This window comes from Amblyomma americanum, chromosome 3, assembly GCF_052857255.1.
Source record: "Amblyomma americanum isolate KBUSLIRL-KWMA chromosome 3, ASM5285725v1, whole genome shotgun sequence".
Classification (NCBI taxonomy): Eukaryota; Metazoa; Arthropoda; class Arachnida; order Ixodida; family Ixodidae; genus Amblyomma; species Amblyomma americanum.
The window spans coordinates 78,243,364-78,269,436 of NC_135499.1; the positions used below are offsets into that span (position 1 = coordinate 78,243,364).

The 26,073-nt window shown below is 44.0% G+C and overlaps 1 protein-coding gene across 4 annotated transcripts; it reads left to right on the forward strand.

Annotated features, from left to right (window-relative positions):
- Positions 1–14,370: 14,370 nt before the first annotated feature.
- Positions 14,371–21,765, forward strand: LOC144123088 (uncharacterized). Of its 4 annotated transcripts, XM_077655993.1 has the most exons (10): positions 14,371–14,457; positions 15,400–15,463; positions 17,343–17,390; positions 17,817–17,864; positions 18,293–18,340; positions 18,768–18,815; positions 19,245–19,292; positions 19,722–19,769; positions 20,317–20,376; positions 21,635–21,765. In XM_077655993.1, the coding sequence occupies exons 2-9, from the start codon at positions 15,409–15,411 to the stop codon at positions 20,328–20,330; spliced, it is 357 nt and encodes a 118-aa protein (XP_077512119.1). In that variant the 5' UTR covers positions 14,371–14,457; positions 15,400–15,408; the 3' UTR covers positions 20,331–20,376; positions 21,635–21,765. The 4 variants fall into 4 exon arrangements, with proteins under 4 accessions (XP_077512119.1, XP_077512121.1, XP_077512120.1 ...); XM_077655995.1 differs by lacking the exon at positions 19,722–19,769; XM_077655994.1 differs by lacking the exon at positions 18,293–18,340.
- The last annotated feature ends 4,308 nt before the right edge of the window (positions 21,766–26,073 follow it).

A 26,073-nucleotide genomic window follows, 5' to 3' on the forward strand; every position in this document is an offset into this window, starting at 1 on the left:
TCCAAGGTGACAAGCGCAGCAAACTGTTTTCTATTGCGAGCTAATTTAATACGACTCTCAAGATCAGTATGAGCACACCAAATTGAACAACCCGGCCTGAAACCAATTTGACATGGATTCAATACAGCATTTTCTGAAATGAATGACATGACACGGCCGAGAAGGACCCTTTCCACCAATTTCACTAGGTTCGATGTTAACGAAATAGGGCGTATATTGTCTAAAGTTAAGCCTTCCCCTTGCTTTTTAAGCAATGGAACTATTTCAGCAAGACGCCACTCATGCGGTATCCAAGGACCTTTAATAGAATGGTTAATTAGAGCCAACAGGTCTGCAGGAGATTCATTGAACAAAATTTTGATCATAGATGAAGTGACCTTATCGGGGCCAGGAGCCGCTGGGGATAAGCGCAGAACAATTTGCGACAGCTCAGGCATAGAGACCTCAGTGAAATCACTTGAGGTGCATGTGAATATAGTAGAAGGTAAAGCAGATGTAAAGCGAAGCTCTAGGCCACACGCAATATCTTCTAAGGCCTTTGCGATGTCAGCAGGGGACTGAACGAGGGATTCAATGTTGGCAGTCGGAGGAATCACCTTGTTGCGCCTCATGAAACTAAACAAGGCTCGTTTACTTCCCGATTGGGAAAGGAAATCATAATGATTTGTATTATACTCCTCCTTTGCACGGGCGACAGTGCGCTTAAATGTTGCTGCAACATACTTATAATCCAGCCAATTTTTTGGGCATTGATTGATGAGAAGTTTCTTCCAAGCTGCTTTCCGTCGTCTATATGCACGCGTGCACTCAGAATTCCACCAATTGTTCGCGATTGCACCGTTTGTTCTCTTAACCAAAAATTCAGACTTTTGCCTTGCATGGTCCAGTACTGAACATAGATGTGCAGCCTTGCTTTCGGCACTTATCTGAGCGCGATTGTCTGAAGTGATTTGGAGGGCTGATTTTAGAGTGTCTTTAAAGCAATTGTAATTTATTAACGTGCGCTGATGTCGCTCAGGAAGAGTTAATTTACACGCAAACTTGAAACTAATCGGTAGATGATCACTGTTTGTTGCACAGTCAACAGGCGCCCAAGACATAACGGAGACTCCTGGGGAGGAAAAAGTTAAATCCAGGGAAGAGCGGCATTGACTGCGAACAAACGTAGGCAATCCGGAATTGTTGCAGATCAAGTTGTTGCCAGAAGCCCAATCAAATAGCCTAGAACCAAAGCTGTCTGTTTTAAACCCCCAAGTCACATGGTGCGAATTGAAGTCGCCAAGTAATAGAACCTGAGATCGGCTACTAGACATGAGTGAGTCAAGGGGCCGAGTGTCACGCACACCAGACGGGAAATATGCATTAGCTACCGTAAAGGGCTGTTGACCTGGGACACTGAGGTCAACCGCAAGGATTTCACATTCATTGTCCGCATATTGAAAAGAAATGCATGCCCTGTGGCAAAACTTTTTAGATATGAGCAATAACAACCCTCCCCCTCGTGATGACCGGTCAAGCCGGAACGGATGGTAATCCTTGAGATGATAATTGAAATTTGGAGTTAGCCATGTTTCCTGTAAAGCAACTAAATCTGGTAGAAGCTGATTGCATAGGCAGTTTAAATCTATTGAAGCTGAGAATATTGATCGACAATTCCACTGGAGGACACGTAAGAACCCTATCTTGGCGGAAGTGCCGCAGCCGCGACTGCCTTTTCTAGAATACTGGTCTTAGCGTTTTGACTTGTGTGACATTTCTTTGTCTTTGACTGGGGGCAAGATGGACCTGCAATATTCAGAGGAGACCCACTTCGTTTCTGGGCGCGGAGATCACACTCCATATCAATACAATCCATAGAGGATGCGTCCATAACGCTATTCGAAGGAGAGGGCTGAGAGGTCTTTTGTTGCTCACATTGTTTTTGGCCCTGTGGAGCGGAATCGATTACTACAGAAGGAGGGGTAGCTTCCGAAACCAAAGAAGACAAGAGCGGAGTGGTGGACGCCTGCAGAAGATTGGTCATCTGAGCAGCTATGACCTGCGAAATGCACGTGGACACGGTTTCCATAATGCGATCCATTGCATTTGCCACAGCTTTCTCAACTGCCGCTGTAATAGCCTGGGACAAACTAGAATCCATTATGGGTGGGCATTTGGCGGCCACACTAGAGTAGGCTGAGGCTCTCTCCTTGACTGCGGCAAAAGCCTCTCTCCGCGTGCATCTGCGCTTGTCTATAAGCTCGAGCACCTGAACTTCTTGTGCTCGTGCAGGACAGTCAGGCGAATCAGCAGGATGAGCACCGCTACACAAACAACACTTCTCTTGCTGTGCAGGACATTCCTCTCTGCAATGACGTTCCCCACAGGCACAGCAGCGTAAGGCCGATTTGCAGGCTTTGCCGCTGTGGCCAAATCGCCAGCAGTTTTGACATTGAAGAGGCCGAGAGTTAAAGGCATCTACACGAAAAACAAATGGCCACACCTTAATCTCTGAAGGGCAAAATAATCCTGCAAATGTGGCAATGACGGACTCAGTAGGAATTTTTACTCCGTCAACCAGCCTGCTGCAGCGATGGATAGCAATCACTCCCGCAGGCGAGAGGTTCTCAAGCGTCTGCGCAGGGCTCAATCGAGAGTCGACCCCTCGGACCAAGCCCTTGGAACATGCTAGATGAGGCGGAATGAATGCGCTCACCGGGTGGCTGGCGAAGGTCGTGCACTTTAGAAGATCTTCAATACAGTCTTTATCCGACGACCGGCACAAAACACCACCCCTGCCGAACTGCCGGACATCGGTAATGTGCATAAAGTGCTTCGATGTGGACTGAAGGGCTGCCTGCACTGCCTCCGGGTTGTTCAGTCGGATAGCGCCTCCATCGGAAGGCACTAATGCGACTGGAATGCTTGAAACACCGCTGCGGAAAAAGAGATCAAGTGGGAGCTGGTGTTTAGGAAGAGATGCCGACCAAGGGGAAAACCCCTGGCCAGGAGAAGAAGTCGACATTAAGCTCTCGTATCGCACCCAATCACCCCAGAACAGGAGCAAACAGGCACAGACAAAAAGAAGGAGAAATTTAGCAAGCTAACGCAACACCGCCAGGTACTTAGCCACTGCCCCGCAGCCTGGGTAGCTGAGCCACGTCAACAGAACAGCAGAAAAAGGATCCATTGTCTCCCTTGCTACCTTGGACTGCCGCTTCCTCTTCGTCTTCCTCAGGATATACCGCATCGCGATACAAGATTGTTTTGCCGTCTGTGGCTCGGTGCTGCGTTTATAAAGCAATGCACGTTCCCTATTGGGATGGTCAAGACCCCTACTTGTGAATCATGTGGCTTCGAAGAGACAATTGTACATCTCCTATGTGAGTGTCCCTGCTTTGGCTACCCAAAGACATAGGCTCCGTTATGGCTTGCTCCGTCTCCATCCTTGCTCTTTAAGAGAAGATATCATCTTAGGGGCTATGATCACAGCAAACGATGCCCTCAGAGCCTACAAGGCACTCTTTTGTTTCTTGAGAGCGACTTGATAGAGGGACCAATTGTGACTGTACTCCTCTTCCTTCAGCCTATTCAGTCCCCTCATCGCTGCTCCCCTTAACAGGGTAGCCAACCGAAAAACCCTTCTGGTGTTCCGGTTGGTTCACCCTTCCCTCATTTTTCATTTTCTGTTGAGCAGTTTTCATGACAGCCTAGTTCTAAGCTTAACGATCTCTACTTTTGCTATTTATTACTGACTTGACCTATCTAAGGATATATATATATATATATATATATATATATATATATATATATATATATATTTATATATATATATTATATATATATATATATATATATATATATATATATATATATATATATGTATGTATATATATATATATATATATATATATATATATATATATATATATATATATATATATATATATATATATATAAAATAGGAAATGAGCGGCTCGTTTGACAAACATATTAAGGACGCCAACAGTCACCGAAACCAAGGTGATTAGGGGAATGTTTTTAATTTTTTTTAAATTTGTAGTGCCAATCATTCGGTTTAAAGAAAATTACTTATAAAGCAGCAGAAAAAACAACCATGCCGCCGGTGGGATCCGAACCCACGACCTCCGAATATCGCGTCCAGTGCTCTTACCAACTGAGCTATGGCGACGGCTGTCCACTGTTGGCTTCCTTAATGTTTGTCAAACGAGCCCCTCTTTTCCTTTACCTTGTCTGCTAATAGCATAACGGAGGTCTTCGGTTCTGGCAGTCTTGTTGCCATAGGTAGCATAAGAGGGCTCTTGCGCAGTTTCCGCCCTCGCCGTTAGATGACGTTCTACGTCACACTCGGGCTATTACAGGACGTGCTACGTCCACCGCTATGGTCGAGGGTGGCGCTGGTGAACACCCTCAAGGTTCGATTACACCCAGTAAACATAAATACCCACGAAAGCAGCAGATTGGACAGCCGTCGCCGTAGCTCAGTTGGTAAGAGCACCAGACGCGATATTCGGAGGTCGTGGGTTCGGATCCCACCGGCGGCATGGTTGTTTTTTCTGCTGCTTTATAAGTAATTTTCCTTAAACCGATTGATTGGCCCTTCGTTTCGGTGACTGTTGGCTTCCAAATATATATATATATATATATATATATATATATATATATATATATATATATATATATATATATATATATATATATATATATATATATATATATATATATATATATATATACATATTGCTGCGTTGTACCCTCACCTCCGTCTTCCGCCATACGCCTACTTTCACTACTACTCGGTTTAGAGCCTTTTCCATGTCGAGATTCAAAGACTTACACGATTTATATTTCAACCAGAAACTGATAGCTGCTCTGGCGTATCGACAAATTAATCGTAGAGCAAGGACGCTTCCGCCAAAAAAAATCAACCGACATGTGTGCCACAAGCGAGGCGTGCTTAGACGATGCTTTACAGTACAAAAATTGCCGCTGCCACATTAGGTCTTCGTAACCAAACATCTGTCTCGCCATGCTACACGGGTTTCAGGGATGTAGCCAAACAAAACCCCTCAAAAGAATGGCCGGCGCACTGGAGGAGATTGTCGTCCCTGATGCCAAGCGCAATGAATAGAAAATTCGTCACGATGAATTCAGCACAACTATGTATTTCAGAGAAACAGAATTTATTCTCTTATCAGACATCTGATGTTCATAAAGGGTGATTATTCACAACAAACACACCCTCTCTTCTTCATTGGTTGTTGCTTGAATATGCGACAAGTACGATTCGACCGGCCGCGCACAAACCTAGCGGGCATACGGGTTCGCCAGAGCAGACGGGCCTGGAAGCATTTCACTATGATGTCAAGTCAGACATGCACCGACGTGATGCGCTGCAGAAATTCACAAAATGCAATGTCAAACCGCCGGCTAATTACGTCTCATGGAATATACGAGAAGTTGGACAGCAGAATGACTGCTCGACTTTGGAGCCCCTTTCCCCAAGCTTTTTCTTTCTCGCATAAAAATCCCTCTGATTAAGCTTGAAGGAATATGTATTTATAGAGCTTTGCCATGACCAACCAACAAAAGTTAAAAAAAAACAGAAAAACACCAGACGATAATAGAAATGGGCATGACAGAGACCCCAACAGCACTTTTTATCTTCTATTTTGACATTCAGGCCGTACTATTTCTGAAACACGAAAGCGAATTGAAGTATTCTAAGAATAAATGGCTCTGTCAAAATGTTGGGCTTCTTATACGCTGTTTTTGATTTGATGAAAATTGCTCTTCCAATGACAGGATTCGCATTCCGTCAGCGCGAAGCTTGAGTGGCAACCTCTTTGCAGCCAATTTTGATTCCTCTTGTTTTGTTCTTTCTATAAGGCAGAGGTTTTTTCGTGCCCTGACATGAAATCAAACCGAAAGCGCCAGGAAACAAAATGAAAGGTTCCTTCGGCGAGGAATTCATATACTCGTTTTAACCCCTACGAAGTAATTGCCTTTAGATGTCGCCACCTATGCCTCGTATTGTCATGCTGGGCTGAGTGATTCTAAATGACGCCCAGACTTTTGCTGCTACCCCTCCGTTATAGAGCACTGGCTAAATCAGATGTTGTGAAAAAAGCGTCGAAGCTGCAGTAATGAAACAGGACGCAATTAGTTGTTACGCGAGCTGTAACGCAGAAATGCAGAAGGCGAAATACTCAAAAACAGAGACACGAAACTCGAACGCAGTTTTTCTTGAGCTATGCTTCAACCACGCATCACAAAGCTAAAAAAAAATAAATGAATGATTCGCAAATGCGAAATCAAATGAAGAGCGTTAGTTAAGTTTATTTTGACCAAAGCTTTCAACAAATTAGGATAGCACCGTGCGCGTTACAAAACGACAATTCGTCTGGTACCACCCGCACCCTCTGGGAACAATGACTCACCCGCCATGGACAGCTGAATTTCGCCCCCTATTGCGGCTTCGAGGAACAAAGGCCGTCGGTACAAATCCCTCACACACACCAGGTTTCGGCTCGACTAACAACTTTCTGTGCCGAATAGTGCCGATTCGATTGCCCCCCTCCGGTCTCTGCATCGAATGGGTGGGCAGCAATTTTGTCACCAATGGCGGCCTCAAATGGCCCTAGTGTCGGCACCCTCTCATACGATACCTATATAGCGGAACGCCACGTATCTAGTATCTGGTATTTACCTTCTGATGTAATGTCTGCTACCTGTTTTATTTTTGAATTTAAAATATTATACTTATTTTAGAAATATGGCGGAGTGCTTGAAGCACTCCGACACGGGTTGGCCCGGTATAGCTCTGCCACCGGGATCGGCCCGGTTCATAATAGCGCGCGTCTTTTTCCTCAATCTTTGCTATCATATCTTTCAATTCTACTTTCAGCACGAGGTAGCGGCTGTGGTTCGGCTTTAGCCAGTGAGCAGGCCAGTGCTCTTCCCTTTTCATTCTTCCTGACAACAGCAGCAGAAGCAGCAGCAGCTCCAGCCAGAGAGGGCAAACGGGCTGACGTGTCGGCCCGACGGATGCGAGCGTGCGTTCGGGTGATGGGAGGGCATTTTGGCGGGCTAGTTGGTTCATTATGAACAGAAAGGGTATTAACTGCGCGAACAAGACGGGACGAGAGGCACACAAATCGACAGACAAAGCGCAGACTTCTAACTGATTTTATTTGTGAAAAACACATTGTTAATAAGGCCAACGAACATAAGAAAAAATAAGAAAAACACTATCATCATAGGGTTCGACGATAGAAACATCAGCAGAAATTTACAGGTTAATCAGATCCGATGTTAACACGAACATGCCCTTCTAAAAACTCTAGCGCTGGGGCCGATAGCAACAGCGAGGACGAGCTAACGCACTCGTGACCACTTTTGGCTATCAGGAAAGCTTCGATAACCTCCCTTTCAGTTTTGCTGCGTGCATAGGAGAGGAAAGCAGTTTTGTCCAGGAAGGCAACGCAGTTGCGGCTGTCACAGTTTTTGCAGTGTAATGGCAGATTGCTGCCTGTGCCGGCGTGCATCAATCGTCTATGTTCCAGGGCTCGCTCATTGAAGCACCAGCCAGTTTGGCCGATGTAGACCCGCCCGCAAGATAAAGGTATCTGGTAGATAACCTCGGAGGCACACCTGGTGAACTTGGTCTGATGATTCTTCTTGCAAGACCTGCGTTCCGTCTTGTTTCTTTTTTCTCTTCCAAGAGCATGGGACAAACTTTTCTCAACTTACAAGGCGCTGAGAACACTACTTTTATTCCATATTTGCCTGTCACCTTCTTGATGCTGTGGGAAAGGCAGTGAAAATATGGCATGACGAAGGGAAGGGTCCTGTCTGCACTTGGATCTTTCCTTATTGCTTTTTTCATCCTCTGAAGAAGGCACTCATATGAGCTGCGAATTACTTCCTGAGGGTAGCCCGCGGATCCAAGTCGCTTGACTCGATTATGGAAACTAGATGAAAGAGAATGAACACATGACTTATGAGGGGCAGACAAACAACAGGACATGATAATGCTACGTTTCACTAACTTCGAATGAGCACTTTTATAAGGTAGGAGGCTTTTTTGGACCTGGGACTGTAAGCCCAGCAGACATGAACATCAGAAAAATGCAATTTCAAATCTAGATACTGAATCCAGTTGTCCCTTGTTGCTTCATGAGTAAAACGGAGTCCTTGCCCCTCAGAGGAGAAGGTGGCGAGAATGCTAGCAACCGTGTTGTCAAGGTCAAGATTAGTACTGTAATCTAATATCACAAGATAGTCGTCAACATAACGAAACACATGGAACACCGGATGCTTTGAAAGCTCTAGTTTCAGGCGCCTGTCAAAGGAAGCCAAAAATATGTCGCACAAAACAGGAGCTATAGAAGAACCGATACAAATGCCAGACTTCTGAACATAAAATTGCCCGTCATGAAAGCTAGCGGTAAAGATAAAACTGCAAAAGTTCTAGGAACTGCTCTGTGCTAATGCCAGCAGTATTCTGGAAGTCAACTTCACCATGTTCGTCAATACTGTCTCTGATTGCTTTGAATAAACCATCTTGAGGGACGGAGTAAAACAAATCTTCTACGTCGATGGAAAAGGCCGTAGAAGATAACGGAATTCCGTCTTCCAGATCATTTACCAGGTCCTTCGAGCTGCGGAAGAGGTAGGGATCATCGCCTGCTAGTTTTTCCAGGTGTGGTTTTAGAAAGGATCCCACAATGTGTTGCCAGCTGCCTCTCTCCGAAATAATAGCGCGAAGTGATGATGCGAAGTGGGCAATCCATCTTGTGTGTTTTGCCGGTGATGGGAGGGCACATTTTCCATAATGCTGCAGCAATTTGATCACATGACTGGTCACCATTTTGAAATCTCGGACGGACAGGAAACGTTCTAATGCCAGTAGTAAGGGCAAAGGCTCTTAAAAAGAACGCGACTGAGTTTAATTACCTTATTGAAGTTCTGGCAACTTAATGGGTGTACCAGATATCAGTTTGAATGAGAAATGGAGTTCGCCAGGATCCGCTGTTGACAGTACCGTCTTGTTTCTTGTGAAAGTGCCTGTTGCGCCACCATTCTTGTTGCTTCTCAGTGAGAAATGTCATTTCCGAACGGATACGTTTAGTCTTCTTAGACGCATGACACATGGGATGTTAGTATTCCAGTTCATTTTCAAAGACAGTGTCTACTTCAACAAGATTTTTTTTTTTAAATAGCATCCCCTTCTACCAAACTAGAATGCTCGATTGTCTACAATTACCAGATGTGACCGGTTTTACCTGCATCTTCATGGAACTAGACGCAAACGAATTGTGCTTACTAAATATCACGCATTTTCATGCGAATTCGAATCGACATTACTCGAGTTAACATTACTCGGCATTTATCGCGTGACTGTTAGAAGGGCTTGTACTGCGGAAATGGCGAGCGCTGTCTGTCAGTAGCCGATGGCAAGTGGCAACCTGCCCACCGGGCTAAAACTTAGATACCACCCATACAAAAGTACTGTACTCGGACAAAACGAACCGTAATATACCACCTCGGATTAATGACCTTTCATTACCTAGCGGATTAACGACCTCTTTATATAAGGAGCCCTCGAATATAACGTCCTTTAGTCTGTTATTCTCGGATACCATGAATATAAGCGCCGCACCTCGAATATAACGAACATTTGGCTGTTGAAGTTCCCAGCGATCAACCAATGCTTGCTTAAGTGATTTTTTTGTTCCTGCTCAAAAAATGATTAGACGTAAATAACTGAGCGCCAGATTACAGTTTGCACACAAGGGTACCGCAAATTCAGCTCTCTCTTCCAAGCACACCATTTCAACATTATGAACGGTTCAAGCTTGACGCGTGGCATGAAGCATGACGTTTGCGGCATGAAATGAGACGCATGATTTAGCGCTTCAAAAGAGCGTCTGCTTCATGTCTCCTTCATTGGATTCATTGTTCGGCGGCACCGTATTAAAAACAACACAAATAATAGAATTCTTTTGCGTGCTGGTTTGCGGTGCCGGTTTGTGGTAGTCGCACCATCCCGTGTCATCTCGAGTTCAAATGTGATGCGCGTCAAATGAATTCATGTTTGTAGTCGTAATTGTACGTGTACATTGTGTCCATGCAAGGCGGCACTTAGCTTCGGTGGCATAGGGCGACGTTGAAGGAAAAAAACTGTACGCGAACAGAGATTAAGGAAAAATAATGAGAACTGCTAAACAGAGCCGCTGTCTGGCAGCTATTTTTTATTCAGAAAAACTAGACAGGTGTCAGCTGAGAATACGACGTCTGTCCAGCCGCAATAAGAGGAAATCTCTTGAAAATGTTAACGTGCCGCCGTTTGATAACACCTGTGACACATCATGAGCTACCCAAGAAACGTAAATATCACCAAGTGGGAAAGAAAGATGGCGTGCTGATTCAGGTGCCTCCTGTTTTGTTTCTAGTATTAAAAGCCTTTATTGTCTCTAGCGTGCGTTGCTTACGATGCCGCTGCAGCAAACGGTTTCTTCAAATATTGGGTTATGATCCTTTGTTTTCACAATCACTGCCTTATTTTGAGAAGCCAGACAATACTCGTTGTGTTTCAGGCGAATATTCAAACACTGCCAGATCTGTCCAGTGTATACCTCTTCAAATATGAATGTCATACGACACACACACACACACACACACACACACACACACACACACACACACACACACACACACACACACACACACACACACACACACACACACACACACACACACACACACACACACACACACACACACACACACACACACACACACACACACACACACACACACACACACACACACACACACACACACACACACACACACACACACACACACACACACACACACACACACACACACACACACACACACACACACACACACACACACACACACACACACACACACACACACACACACACACACACACACACACACACACACACACACACACACACACACACACACACACACACACACACACACACACACACACACACACACACACACACACACACACACACACACACACACACACACACACACACACACACACACACACACACACACACACACACACACACACACACACACACACACACACACACACACACACACACACACACACACACACACACACACACACACACACACACACACACACACACACACACACACACACACACACACACACACACACACACACACACACACACACACACACACACACACACACACACACACACACACACACACACACACACACACACACACACACACACACACACACACACACACACACACACACACACACACACACACACACACACACACACACACACACACACACACACACACACACACACACACACACACACACACACACACACACACACACACACACACACACACACACACACACACACACACACACACACACACACACACACACACACACACACACACACACACACACACACACACACACACACACACACACACACACACACACACACACACACACACACACACACACACACACACACACACACACACACACACACACACACACACACACACACACACACACACACACACACACACACACACACACACACACACACACACACACACACACACACACACACACACACACACACACACACACACACACACACACACACACACACACACACACACACACACACACACACACACACACACACACACACACACACGACACGCATCACTAATCTTGACCTGTGCTTCACCGAGCATCTATATAAGTGCACTTCTTTCCTGTAATCGACATGATCAGCTGCGCCAACGCACGAAGGCCTTCTACCTTGAAGGTGTGAACTTAACACATAAACGTGTTCAACGTTCTTATGTTAACGCTGACATGTTATATGGTACGTTAACAATTCCTGTGTGGACCAGGCTTTCTTAAACCTTTTTTATGTCTACAAGTGGTGTTTTACTAAGATTTTACACAATATTTAAAATGAACTTTTAGAGTTAGAAGAGCCTTTTTCTGACTATAGCGTTCTCAGGTTTCTAGTACATCAAAATACAGAAAAGAAATGCTGAATATATGACTGGTTATCGTGTAATGAATACTTAAGTCTAGCTCTTCCAGTTAACGTATTCAATTATTGAGAGTGCAGCCTACAGTAATTAATAGCGATATCACTTTTTGAATTTCTAAAACACGGTTACCCTCGGCGCTGTGGCCCAACAAATTTTCGCTACATCGCACCAACATAGATGCGCTTTAGAGAGGCTTGGAGGCAAAACACTCTATCCAGTGCACGAAACTGGTAGAAATAGCCAAACTTTTATTTCGCTGCAGCGCCCATGGCAACCGCGTTTTCGAAATTCTAAATTCTTATGTCGATGTTACTTACGGTGCGCTACATGCACCTTAATAGTTAAGGAGCCTAACCACCATAGCTCGAAAGGTGACTATACAGTATTAGTTACCTAGCATGCTAGTTATCACATCCGAGCTGTATTCTGATGTACTACACCGCTGACAGTCCTATTACGAAAAACTCGCTCTTCGAACTCAAAGAGCCGAATTTTAAAAACTGTGTGAAATCATAAGTGAAAGTCTTGTATAGTACTCTCAGAAACACTTGTCATTGACTGAATTTTTTTTTGTTATAAAACATTATATGCGTTGTAGCGTCGATCAGAAAATTACAATATACCATGTCATTTCACAGATCGCCGTGCAGTAGCAATGAAGAGCAGTGTTTTCTTTTCGCCTGCATAGTATGGTACGCTGTGCTCATTCTGAGATACGATAAGCGCTGTTGGCAGGAATGAAAGCAAACACAGGAAAGCGGTCGTTAATACCAGACAGAATTGGTCTACAACGTATGTCCGGTGGATCAATGTCAGTGATGGTCAGAAGCATTTATGTGTCAGTCGAACAGGTGATGCGTACTGGCAGGTTGCGGAAAGCGTAACAGAGTAGTATTTTCAAAAGTACCACTTGAGGTTTAGACGCGCCGATCATACCAACATTTAGAGCACGGAAAACAAGTATATATATTTTTTTAAAACTTGCTCCTATGACAACAAATAGTAAGATACTGGCACCGTACCCACAACCGCTCGGAGAGTGTGACTTTGGTTCAGAAGAAGTGTCGTAAAAAACACTCATTCCACTCCTCGTCTCAAGCTGCATTTACACTAATAACAATTTCATAGATTTAGATGTTTCTTAAAAATCGGTGAACAGTTTTCTTCTGCATGACTGCGCTTCGTTACAAGAGGTGGTAACTTTTTTCGAGTTCCGAAATCGCCAAATGGATGGTTTGGATCATATAACGATACCAATCCTATATATATATACCACTCCCAAATTATGGCCGGATGCTGCTGTTGCGGAGGAAAAAAAATCTGCTGGCAAATGTAACAAACCTACCCAATCATTGCATATCACACAATTGTGTAGATGGCTTTAAAATATTCCCAGTTTTATTTTTAAAAAATAAGCTCCTCTCTTTAGGCCTGAGTGAATTTTTTGTTATAGAAATTTGGTGCTGGATAGGGGTTGTCGATTCTCAAAGTTTATTCCACGGGCGCAAAAATTTGCTTCTCCGTGTCTGGCTCCCTCTGTATTTGTGGAATTTTAATGCTCGGAAATGACGACATTATGACAATTTTCTTTCCCACCCAAAGAGCGCCGTGCCTTAACGGGCACCCATGCCAGCCACCCATGTGCGGTTTTGTTTATGTTTTATTGAAATGAAGAAAAATAATCAAAACGCACAGAGTTTCATGCTACAACGTGTCTTATTGAAAACATTCTGAACCATTTCTTCTTGAAGTCAAACAAAGGGAAAATCTATAAAATCAAGAATACTTCCATCGCGATATACCTAGCTGTGCACCCATCCAAAGAGGAGGGCAGTTTTTTTTTTATGGCTGAGCACAGCGAATAGCAGGTAGTTTAATTTCCTGCTGCCAGTAAGTGAATGCGCAGGGAAAAAAATGCTAATCAAGCCAGTTCTAATGTCTTTTTTTATGTTTATTACGCGAAAATTCTCGTGTCATTTTTAGTATATACTCTCAGACAGCTCTCATCAGTCACTGGTCGACTTGGTTTCATTTGATGCCTTTAATTAAAAACATCAAATGAGTTGCCAATCATTTTGACATCGTTTTCGTAAAATTTTGCAACAGAAAAGATGTTTCGTCCTCAAATATATAGATATGTCAAGCAAGAATGTCAAAATGATTGGCAACTCATTTTCTTTTCATAAGTGCACACGATAATTAGGAACCAGGGTAGCTAACATTTGCCGCTTGGTGCAGGAGAGGCCCGCTATAAAAAGGATCACAGTCGACTAGTTGAAATACGCTCCTGCTTTTCACAGACAGACGCAGGCACTACCGAACTGCTCACAGGTAAGCGCGTTTACCAAAAATTATGAAATTCAGTACCCACTTTTCAGTTTGCATCTTAACAATTTGTTAAAAAGTTTCAATATCTTTGTTCTATGGTATCCAGTACTCTGTCATCATTCTGTCGCTACAAGCACGCGTAAGACCAATGCGGCAAATATAAAATCACTCGGTGTATAGAATAGTGCGGCAAACATTATCGGCAGAGTAAACCATTTTTACCAACAGCGCTAAAGTAGACGTCGGCAAAGAAGAGGAACATTTACAGAGGGGCTCCGTTTCGTCGCCCACGTTTTTTTTTTTGCGCTGTTTCTAATAATACCACATGAACCAACAATCCCAAGCCAGAACTTCAACTATGAAAGGAATATTGAGGCAGGCGAATGAAAAAGCGAAGGCTCTATTACATTCGAGTTCTGGCACGAGCATTTACCGCCATTCATATACGTACGCAAATACTGGTAATAAAGTTATGATTTTAGACCATACTTTCCTTCTAGTGCACTGCAAGTGAAGCGAGTAATACAGAACTATATATCTTTGTAGCGCGTCTAGGGTCACAAAGACGTTTTCGAAACGGCAAACACCTGTGCAAGAGGCCTACAGCCGCAAACTTTCTGTATGTCACTGTTCCGTGGCGTGCTGTTTTTTATTTGAACCACATGAGTAGAGCTTCAGGCAGAGGAAAAGTGTCAACTCAAAGGAAGACTACAGCGCGTTCAAGAAAGCACATCAGTGCTGTTTAACACTTGCTGAATAACTGCAGGAGAACTGCACGAAATTCAAGTCAATAAGCTTGCCCTAGCGTGATTTCCTGAAGTTTTCTTCGGGGTATTTTCTTTCGAGTAACTGATGATGCTTCGTTAGCACACACTTGAGTGGACGTCGTTTTACGCCTGCGGTGCCTTCCAAAGTGTGACTGCCCTTTGATATTCCAATTTTCAGGCCTTCGACATGGCTCATGCACAATTGTTCGTTGTCTTTGCTACGGTGGCTCTCCTCTCCATGGGTAAGCAGAGCAACAGTCAGACCTTTAAACAGCCAACTAGAGATGGCTGAGCAACTCTTTGATCCGTTTATTAATTTTTCTTCTTTAATAGCAGTCTTATTATGCTTTCTGCCCACTTGATCAGTTCCGTCTTTCGCTTGCGGTACTTATTCCGTGCAGGTGCATCCTGCTTTCAGTTTCGCTTACGAACAAAGTGCCTCTTTCGCGCTCTTGTTTGTACCCTATATGCGGTTGCTCATGAACACTTTCAAAACCTAATGGTTACAAAAATGGACACAATAATGGGAAGCCATGTAGTTAACAGGTGCTTTTGGACCCACGAGCATTTTGCTTGCCCATTCTATACAACAACAGAATAGGTTAAATACGAGTCCACAGAACACAACATCGGAAAAAAGTATGCTGCGGGGGAATAAAAGATTTTAAAACTGGTTTTCTTCGGCATGCTTAAAAATTGCTGCTCCCTGTGGACATCGAACTTACTGCACAAGGTTGTCGTGCTCGAAGGGCATTCTTTAGAGCGGCTCAAGAAACACTTAGCAAATCGAAATATCAACTGCTTAATATCGCTTCGGAGCGTATATGCTACTACATTCTTTACCATGTGCACTGCAGCTGTCTTGGCGCGATAAATTTATCATACGTCGACAGGAGCGGGTCGATCTCCTGATGGAGGTGTTGGTAATTGAGCCACTTCTCATAATTTTAGGCATTAAAAATAAGTGAACCGCCTTCTCACGTTTTACTGATATTCAGGTAGGCAAATCTGTTTAGTCACAATTTGAAACTGTGCTGCTGGTATGACTTAGGTTTATTTTCTGGAACGTCTCGGTGGCTGATGATTTCAAATAAACATGTAGTAGAATAAAAGACTTGAATCATAATAAATTTTTCCATTTTTGTACTATATTTCACGATAGGACTCAAGAAAAGCACGAGAAATCGAGAAGATTAACTCATTATTCTGCGTCAGGGATTTCATGGTGCTCTGTCACATTGTTCGTCTATGTTTTTTATGTTGGCGTGGCTAACGCCAGAGCAATCTGCTACACAGGAGACGGCCGATTTCTTGGTGGTGGTGTGGGCAAGTGACACTCGCGTACAGCAATGATGCCCTTATCAATTTTATTAAGCGGTCCTTTCAAATTTTTGCCTGGGCAAAATCTTTTTGGTACAAGCATTGCGGAAAGAAAAAACACGGGATACGCTATGTATCGCTTTGGTCATAGCGTTTTGCAGGCAGTCCCACGCATATAACATAAACGTGACAGGTTGGTTAAGAACTGGCTTATTGGTATATAAGGAGATTTTGCTGGGACAGCCATATTAATAACAGTCCACTCAAATAAAATGCTAAGTGTTACTAATACGTGTGCAATTCTCGAACTTTTTGAAAGCTGACACAAGAGAAAACGCGGACTTCTAAATATATGAGCATGAATCCAGTTTTAAGGATACCTAAAGCAATATTCTTGGCGTGCCTACGGGGGCCATACTTGTGGCCCTAATGTAAATGGCGTTGTTACCTACTGATGGTATACACATGCACGCGAGTGGCATGCTGGTTTATAACGATAAGTTGGTGAATGGTAGCTTTCTTTCTTTTTGGCCAGAAACAATTATTCAAACAAAAAGAAAGCGGATGCATGAACTGTTGTCTCAGTATCAAGATTATTGCTTCAGGTGCTTACCAGATAGGCTAATGCACATATTAAGGATTTTCACGGTATTCTAGTGGTGTTAATGAACTATTAGTATGTTGTGGTTGATCAGGTGTTTGCAGAAAACATCCATTTGATTATACAGATAAGTTGTTTCATGCCTCTAATATTGTGCGTACTTCAAAACATGTGTGACTATTGCGATTATTTCTACTCAGGAGTCGAGCGATCTCATGCCGGAGGTCCATCTCTTGGCGGAGGCGTAGGTAAGGAGTTTGTTTGGAACAGTCATCCCGTTATAAATTTTAATTAGGCGACAATTCGCGGTTTTTAATACCTCAAAAATTGAGTGCCCTGCACTACAAAAAGTATGAAGTCTGACTGCGGTGTGTCGCAGTTCTCTCCTAGTGCTTACCCTGAAGCTTAAACCGTAAAGCTGCAATTATAGTAGGCGAAGCAAGACCCTAGGTGCTAAAAGAATAATTCCTTGACAGCTCGTGCTTCAGCAGCACGGAGTGTGAAGCTGAAACCAAATTAAGTGCAATAACTAAAAGCACCTATATCAGACAAAAAGCGCAAGTATTAACATTTAACTATTTAGTATTTTGAAGAATTAAGTGTAGCTATGTTCTGTGTTGGTTACTTTTGTTATGTTCTCGCGTGTAATATCTGTGTCTAATATTTCTTGCCAGGAACCGAGCGAGCTCTTGGCGGAGGCTCATCTCTTGGCGGAGGCGTTGGTAAGGAGTTTGTTTAGAGCAGTCATCCCGATATAAATTTTAATTACGCAACTATTCGCCGTTTTTAATATCCCCAAAAATTTAGTTTCCTTCACTACAAAATGTATGAAGTCTGACTGTGGTGTGTTGCACTACACATTTTGTGCTTACCCTGAAGCGTAAGCCGTAAAGCTATAATTATTGTAGGCGAAGCAGGGCCTTAGGTGCCAGAAGAATAATTCCTTGGCAGCTCGTGCTTCAGCAGCCCACAGTGTCATGCTGGTCCCAAATTAAGGGCAATAATTGAAGCAACGTATATCATAAATTAAGCGCAAGTATGAACATTAATCTATTTAGTTTTTTTCATGAAATTAGTGTAGCTATGTTCTCTGTTGCTTACTTTGGTTATGTTGCCTCTTATAATATCTGTGTCTGATATTTCTACGCAGGAACCGAGCGAGCTCTTGGCGGAGGCTCATCTCTTGGCGGAGGCGTAGGTAAGGAGTTTGTTTAGAACAGTCATCCCGTTATAAATTTTAATTACGCGACAAATCGAAGAGTTTAATACCCCCAAAAATTGAGTGCCCTGCACTACAAAAAGTATGAAGGCTGACTGCGGTGTGTCGCACTTCTCTCCTAGTGCTTAAACAGAAGCTTAAGCCGTAAAGCTATAATTATAGTAGGCGAAGCAAGGCCTTAGGTGCCAAAAGAATAATTTCTTGGCAGCTTCTGCTTCAGCAGGACACAGTGTCAAGCTGGACCCAAATTAAGTGCAATAATTAAAGGCACTTATATCAGACATAAAGCGGAAAATGAACATTTAACGTTTTAGTTTTCTTGATGAATTTAGTGTAGTTATGATCTGTGTTCTTTAGTTTTGTTATGTTGCCGCCTGCAATACCTCTGTCTGATATTTCTTACCAGGAACCGAGCGAGCTCTTGGCGGAGGGTCATCTCTTGGCGGAGGCGTAGGTAAGGAGTTTGTTTGGAACAGTCATATCGTTATAAGTTTTAATTACGCGACAATTCGAAGTGTTTAATACCACAAAAAATTGAGTGCCCTGCACTACAAAAAGGATGAAGTCTGACTGCGGTGGGTCGCACTTCTCTTTTTGTGCTTACCATGAAGCTTAAGCCGTAAAGTTATAATTATAGTAGGCGAAGCAGGGCCTTAGATGCCAAAAGATTAATTCCTTGGAAGCTCGTCCTTCAGCAGCTCACAGTGTAAAGCTGGACCCAAATTGTTTGCAATAATTAACGGCACAGATATCAGACATTAAGCGCAGGTATGAACAATTACCTATATAGTTTTTTTTTGTGAATTTAGTATAGCTATGTTCTTTGTTGTTTACTTTTGTTATGTTGCCGCGTGTAATATCTGTGTCTGTTATTTCTTACCAGGAACCGAGCGAGCTCTTGGCGGAGGCTCATCTCTTGGCGGAGGCGTAGGTAAGGAGTTTGTTTGGAACAGTCATATTGTTATAAGTTTTAATTACGCGACAATTCGAAGTGTTTAATACCACAAAAAATTGAGTGCCCTGCACTACAAAAAGGATGAAGTCTGACTGCGCTGGGTCGCACTTCTCTTTTTGTGCTTACCATGAAGCTTAAGCCGTAAAGTTATAATTATAGTAGGCGAAGCAGGGCCTTAGATGCCAAAAGATTAATTCCTTGGAAGCTCGTCCTTCAGCAGCTCACAGTGTAAAGCTGGACCCAAATTATTTGCAATAATTAACGGCACAGATATCAGACATTAAGCGCAGGTATGAACAATTAACTATATAGTTTTTTTTTGTGAATTAAGTATAGCTATGTTCTTTGTTGTTTACTTTTGTTATGTTGCCGCGTGTAATATCTGTGTCTGTTATTTCTTACCAGGAACCGAGCGAGCTCTTGGCGGAGGCTCATCTCTTGGCGGAGGCGTAGGTAAGGAGTTTGTTTGGAACACTCATCCCGTTATAAATTTTAAGCCCCAAATAAATTTAGTGCCCTGCACTACAAAAATTTTGAAGTCGGACTGCGGTGGGTCACACTTCTCGCTTTGTGTTTACCCTGAAGCTTAAGCCGTATCATAATTCTAATTCTTCTTTGTTCTCGTTTTTGCGCCATTTGCATGTGTCTTCTTCGTAGGCCAGCAATTCGGCGAGCCAAGTATCAATCAGCAGTGCCCAGCTTAGGGAGGAAAAGTACCACATCTCGCCTACAGTGTTCCTATTAAGCGCGAAACAGTTTCCGCAGAAAGAAATCGCTGCAGCTTGGAGATATGCGTGGTAATTGTATGCTCGAGTGAGGCTTGGAGATATCTAGAAATGTTACTGGGTAATCTATCCGCTTTTTGGAAGCAAGCAAATGAACTAAATGTATTGAATATGGAAAGCCACCCCAAGGTTCTTACTTTTGGTTGCAAGCTGCTGTACGGCGCATGGTTTTGTCATTTTCTGAAGCGTAACGGCTTGATTATCTTTGGCTGCAGGAAGGACGTATTGAAGAGCCCGCAAAGACATCGCTGAGCAGTCATTGTGAAAACTTTCAGGTGCGTGATGCAACGGTAAATTTCTCTAACCTGATTCTGAAATATTTAGTACGTTAGCGTAGGAACCCCATTCACCGATTTCGCCACTGTCTGTCTGGCCGGTAGTTAACCCGGTTACCCGGGAGAGACAGCTAGGTGGCCCCGCTATTTGACACGTCGTCCACCTAGGTCACTTGACCATGTGGCGTCATCGCAGCCTGCCAACAGGATCGTTAGCAAGCTGCCCACCCTGGCAGCTGTCAGTTCAGCTAATTATTGCTCGCGATATTGCGAGATTCCAAGCAACCCGAGTATCAGAAGCCCCCCTGTTGGCAGCACCTGTCAATACAAGGCAATCGCGCATCGCTTAAACGTTGCAGCTTTGCGGCAGAAACAGAATGACATGTGCCAGCGATCTATGAATATAAAGAATAAATAATTTCGTATATATGGGCACTAACTCATTAATGCCATCTCGTCATATTCTTGAGATTGAGCTGAAGTGTCCCTTTCATTCTAGAACGCTAGCGCCAAAGCCCAGCACATCGATTCCGTGATCTCTCTCTGAACCCTGTGTAACCTGAAAACAAAGCTTCGATATTTAAATGAAGCCCAAAGTATAATTGAAGTGCTTGGGCACATAATTTGCATTTTGCCTAAGCTGTTAAATATTTTGCCAATGTTATTCCCATGCAGACTATTTGCTCAACAAACGATGATGGAATAAAGGAACAAGAAGTATAGGTTTTTTTCAGTCTTCAGTGTAGTGACATGAATGGGTTAGTAAATTTTGTTGAGTATGTAGGCTGATACCTTTATAAAAGGTTTGGTTTGGTTTAAGGGGGTTTAAAGTCCCAAAGCGACTCAGGCTAAAATAGAGTTTTTCAATGGCGTTTTAAAAAAGCACTGCGTTGTGATCTCGCACTATGTAATCCTGTTAAGCTAAAAAAATCACTTTAATATCGATACACGACATGTTGTTCTCTGTGCACACTTTAGTCATTATCCGTACTGCAAATTCAAACCAAAGCTTCTTTGTATGAAGCGTCTGAGTAATATTCGCTAAACAAATATACTGGAACGACTATCGTTGCGTTTCGTAGGCACTAAGAGGGCGTTTAGAATTAAATGCGAAGTTACCGGGGCAGTTATTAAGATGCAGATGACTCCCGTGCTATGATTACATAGTTGCAATGACAAGCGGCTGATATCAATTAATCGTTTTGTGGCTATTTCTTAACGGCTTTTACTCAAACGAGGCATTAAATATTTCTTACAGGGTTCCTGCGCCCGCACTTAAGAAAGGCTGGAGGGATAACCAAGGAGGTGAAGGTTTTCAACGAAACAAATGGCCTGTGTTTTGTTTTGACATTCTCTGATTGCAAAAATAAATTGTGACGTTTGAAGGTATCATTTGTAGTGAGAAATTCGGATGCTTTCTTCAATCCATAGAGTTATTTAGAAATTTTTTTGATATTGATAATTTAGGTCTCACAGTATAACAGTTATACATTTGCAGAAAAATAGGCTGCTTTTTGTGGTGCCAAAATGCATACTCACGATAATCGGTACACGTCTGCACATAGTTACCAGAGAATTAGTAGCAACTATAGCTACACCTTTTAGGAAGCTGTGCCGCTTTTCTCCGCTCATAACGCAAGACAAGGCTAACCTTTAACCAAGCATTTTGGATGTCGCCTTCCATCAGAATCACTTCTCAAAGGTACGATCTTTCAATCTGACGAAAACAAGCATATAGACAGCAATATCAGGTCAACAAAGCTCTTAACACTACGACACGCTGAAATTTCAGGCAGCATGGACTTTCGAGCGCTAAGAACGCTCGCTTTCAGATTACATTTTTTTTCAAGGTCCTAATTCTAAAATTTTCAAAATGAAAACAGGATTTTCACGTGAGAGCTCGTATCTGCAGAGAAATGGCCTTTCTCAAAACAAAATGTATAACTATGCTTTTTCCGAAGGAGTAATTTAAAAATAATAACAGGGCGGTTACCACTGGTTAACACGACATTAAGCGACAGCCGTAAGTCCCGAAGGTGGCGGCACCACTCAGCTCAGGGCAGTGGCGCGCCGCTGAACTGACACGTGTCAGTTAGGTTAATGAATAATCGCAAGAGAGCGCTCGGGAAGAGCTAATTGGCTTCCAGAAACCACTCCGGTGCCTGCACCTGCCATCATAGCGATGTGGCCCATCGTTTCAGCACTGCAAAATTGCACAAGGAGGTGTATCACTCCCAGGTACCTATGAATGCAAAGTTGAGAATAACTTCATGCATGTGGTGGACGCATCCGAATGCAACGTGATGCAGCAGCGGTAGGTCGGCGACTGCCGTCACCAAGTTGGCACGCAGATCTGTATTGGTGCGGCGGCGTTGCGGCGGCGGCTACGTAGAGTCAGCTGCGTGGAATCGTATTATACTAATCACATCAGAGAGCGCGGCGACACCGTTCATATTCTTCGTCTTGATATTTTCGTCAGTGGCTTCAACAACATTCAATAATGAATCCAACCATTCGAAACCACAAACTTCTGTAACTGTTTTATTGAAGCTACACCATCCATGTTCTTCTATTTTCTACTTTTATTCAGGCTTGCGTTGATACGCTAATATTGTCACGCGCCTTCGTAGGACATCGACGGAGGAAGAAGATCAACGGTTGTACGGATCAGTTGAAAAAAAAAGAGGAGCAAGGGCAGAATGACGCTTGAGGAGAAGAAGAACAAGAAGAAGAAGAAGAAGAAGAAGAAGAAGAATGACGCTTGTACGCTTCGTCGCGGTCCTGCTTCGATCATTACCTCTGTATATAAACCCCCGTGCGTGCTAAGCACGCAACAGTTATGGCAGAGGTACGGGGTATCAACCACGGAGCGTGCCATCTATCGAAGGAGCCGTAGACTCGCTGGCTTACCACTTATGTCATTGGACATGACGGGAGACGACAATATCGTGCAACCAGGACCTTCCAAAAACTGGTCACATTATCGACAGCCACAGGCATTCTTTGCAAAATCTGAGGTGGACGTTGGCGAGTGGCTGAAACGGTATGAAACAGTGAGCCAATATAATCACTAGAACGCTGCTAATAAACTGTCTAACGTGGTGTTGTTCCTTGCCGCCACTGCCTTCGACTGTTTGACAATCATGAAGATGCGCAAATTACATGGGCTGCCTTCACAAGTGCGATCAAGAAATTTGGCGACGAACCAGCAAGGAAGAAGTGCGCGAAACAGAAATTGCTTCAGCGGGCCCAAGTGCCAGGATAAAGTTGCACTGCATAAATCGAAGCTATCTTGAAGCCGTGCAAGCTAGTGAATTCCAGTATGCTTGCAGAAAACAAAGTCGGCCACAGCCTAACAGGAATTTCGGAAGACGTTTATAATTGTCTTATTAGCGAAGAGAGCCTGAGCACCACCGTCGACGTTGTACAGAGAGAGAGAGAATGAAAAAGAAACGCAGAGGGGATAGGGGTTAGAAAGATGACAGAGAGGAAAACGCAAAAAAAAAAGGAACGTGTACACATGGAAACACACACACACAAGGCGTTCCAGTTAGTCTTTCACACAGGCCGGTAGATTGTAAGAACCGCAAAAGCGCTTCCACGGCCTTCTTCTGCGACGGTAGGTCCTTTCGATGTTGTAGAATTCTTTTTTCAGATAGCGGTTGGTCGTCCAGTTGGTCAAGTTCGTGGCTAAGGCATGCCCTCTATGGACTGTACTGCGGGCAGGAGCACAATATATAGCCAATTGATTCTTCATGGCCGCAGTGGTCACAGGTTGGGGTGTCGGCCATCCCCATGCGGAAGGCATAGGCTTTAGTAAAGGCAACTCCCAACCAAAGTCGATATAAAAGCGTGGCGTCTCTATGGCGAAGCTGTGATGGCGCTCGAAGACTTAATGTTGGATCAAATGAGTACAGTCGCGTATTTCTTAAATGTGGCTCATTCCATTGCGACTCGATGCACTGCCGAGCAAGTAGGCGGAGCTTCCGTGCCGCGTCAGTTCTAGAAAGAGGAATTGGGACGTGGCGCTCCTCAGTATGGGCTGAGCGGGCAGCGTGATCCGCCCGTTCATGGCCGATAATCCCGCAGTGACTTGGAAACCACTGGAACGTTATTTCATGGCCGGCATCACTTATATGGTGTAACGTCTCTGTAATATGGAAGATTAGTTGTTCGTGCGGTGCGCGTCGTAGAGGTGACAGTAGAGACTGCAGTGCCGGCTTCTAATCGCAGAATATTGTCCATTTGTGTGGCGGTTCATCACCAATGTGATGAAGGGCAGTTAAGAGCGCTGCGAGCTCTGCTGCCGTCGATGTTGTCGCGTGGGTCGTCTTAAATTTGATTGTTGTAGCTTTCGCTGGAATGACGATTGCCGCCGCGGAGCTGCTTGGAAGGACAGATCCATCAGTGTAAATATGCGTTGAGTCACGGTAGTTCTAGTACAAATGTAGTATCGTGAGCTGTCTAAGGGCTGGTGATGACAGATAGCTTTTTTCGAGATACCAGGTATTGCGAGGTTGATTTTTGGCTGAGCGAGCCACCATGGAGGGATCGAAGTTCTCGCAGCCGGAGTGAAACAAGCTGGCAATGATTCATTATATGCAGTTATCGTTCGGCTGAAAGATGTGTGTGGCCTGTCCGCTGGTAGAGAGGCTAAATGGTGACGAGGATTCCTGGCTAGATGCCTTATATGGGTCCTGAGTACTTCAATTTCATTGTTTACAACATCGACGTGGGTCGACGTTGTAAAACACTGTAGAACATTTCAAGCTCTCAAGCTGCGTCTAATCACGCCTAAAGTCGGACGACTGGCCATTGTCACCGTTGTAGCCAGTGTTGAAACCTGTCCTCCACATTCTATGGCTGATATGATACGAGAGATTGTGCACGAGGAATTGTCCAGATTCAGGGACAGCACCTTCTGCCATGCAGAATATCTGCGGCACAGTTGTGCACCGCAGGCAGATGTCGCCGCCCTGCCCACTTACTTAGGCCCAACCTAGCGGCGCTTCGCCTATGGACGATCGCAGCAACTATGCCCAACATTATGTCCACCAGCCAACGGGAAGGATGCCTTCCTACCCTGAAGAGGAGGTTAGTCAGCAACGAGAGCCTGGCTACAACCAACGTTGCGACTTTGTTCTCCAGGACAATCGTGGTGATCGCTGGCGCAATCAACCTTTCCGTTATAGGTGTGGCATTTCAGGACATATCGCTAGATTTTGGCGCCGCCGTTTCCCGACGGCTCAAGACTACCGGCCCCCGGTATATTTTCGTGGACAACGCTTTATTTGCAACTTGTTTGGGTGTTTAAATAAGGACCTGAATTTCATCACCACTGACTGAACGCCCGCGAGTATTTGCCACTTGCTTCAGAGCATAAGCGCTGCTAAAAAAAGAACCACGTAGTGCGGACGTCTACGTAACCATACTATGTTTTATTCTATAAAGAATGCATTATAGCTGTGCACTGCTTTTATTTATGCAAGGAATGAACACATAATGGTAATAATCTTTCACTCCATCACTTCGTTTACACTGCAAAGTTTCAAGCGCAATTTTTCACACCACAAAATAAGAGTCCGAGTTTCTTTGTACGTGCACACCGAAAGCCAGAAAAAACAAGGGGAAGGAGCAGGCAGACACGAACGCGCCAACCTAGTTTATATCTTGTCTGCAGCAGAATAGTGGGAACAA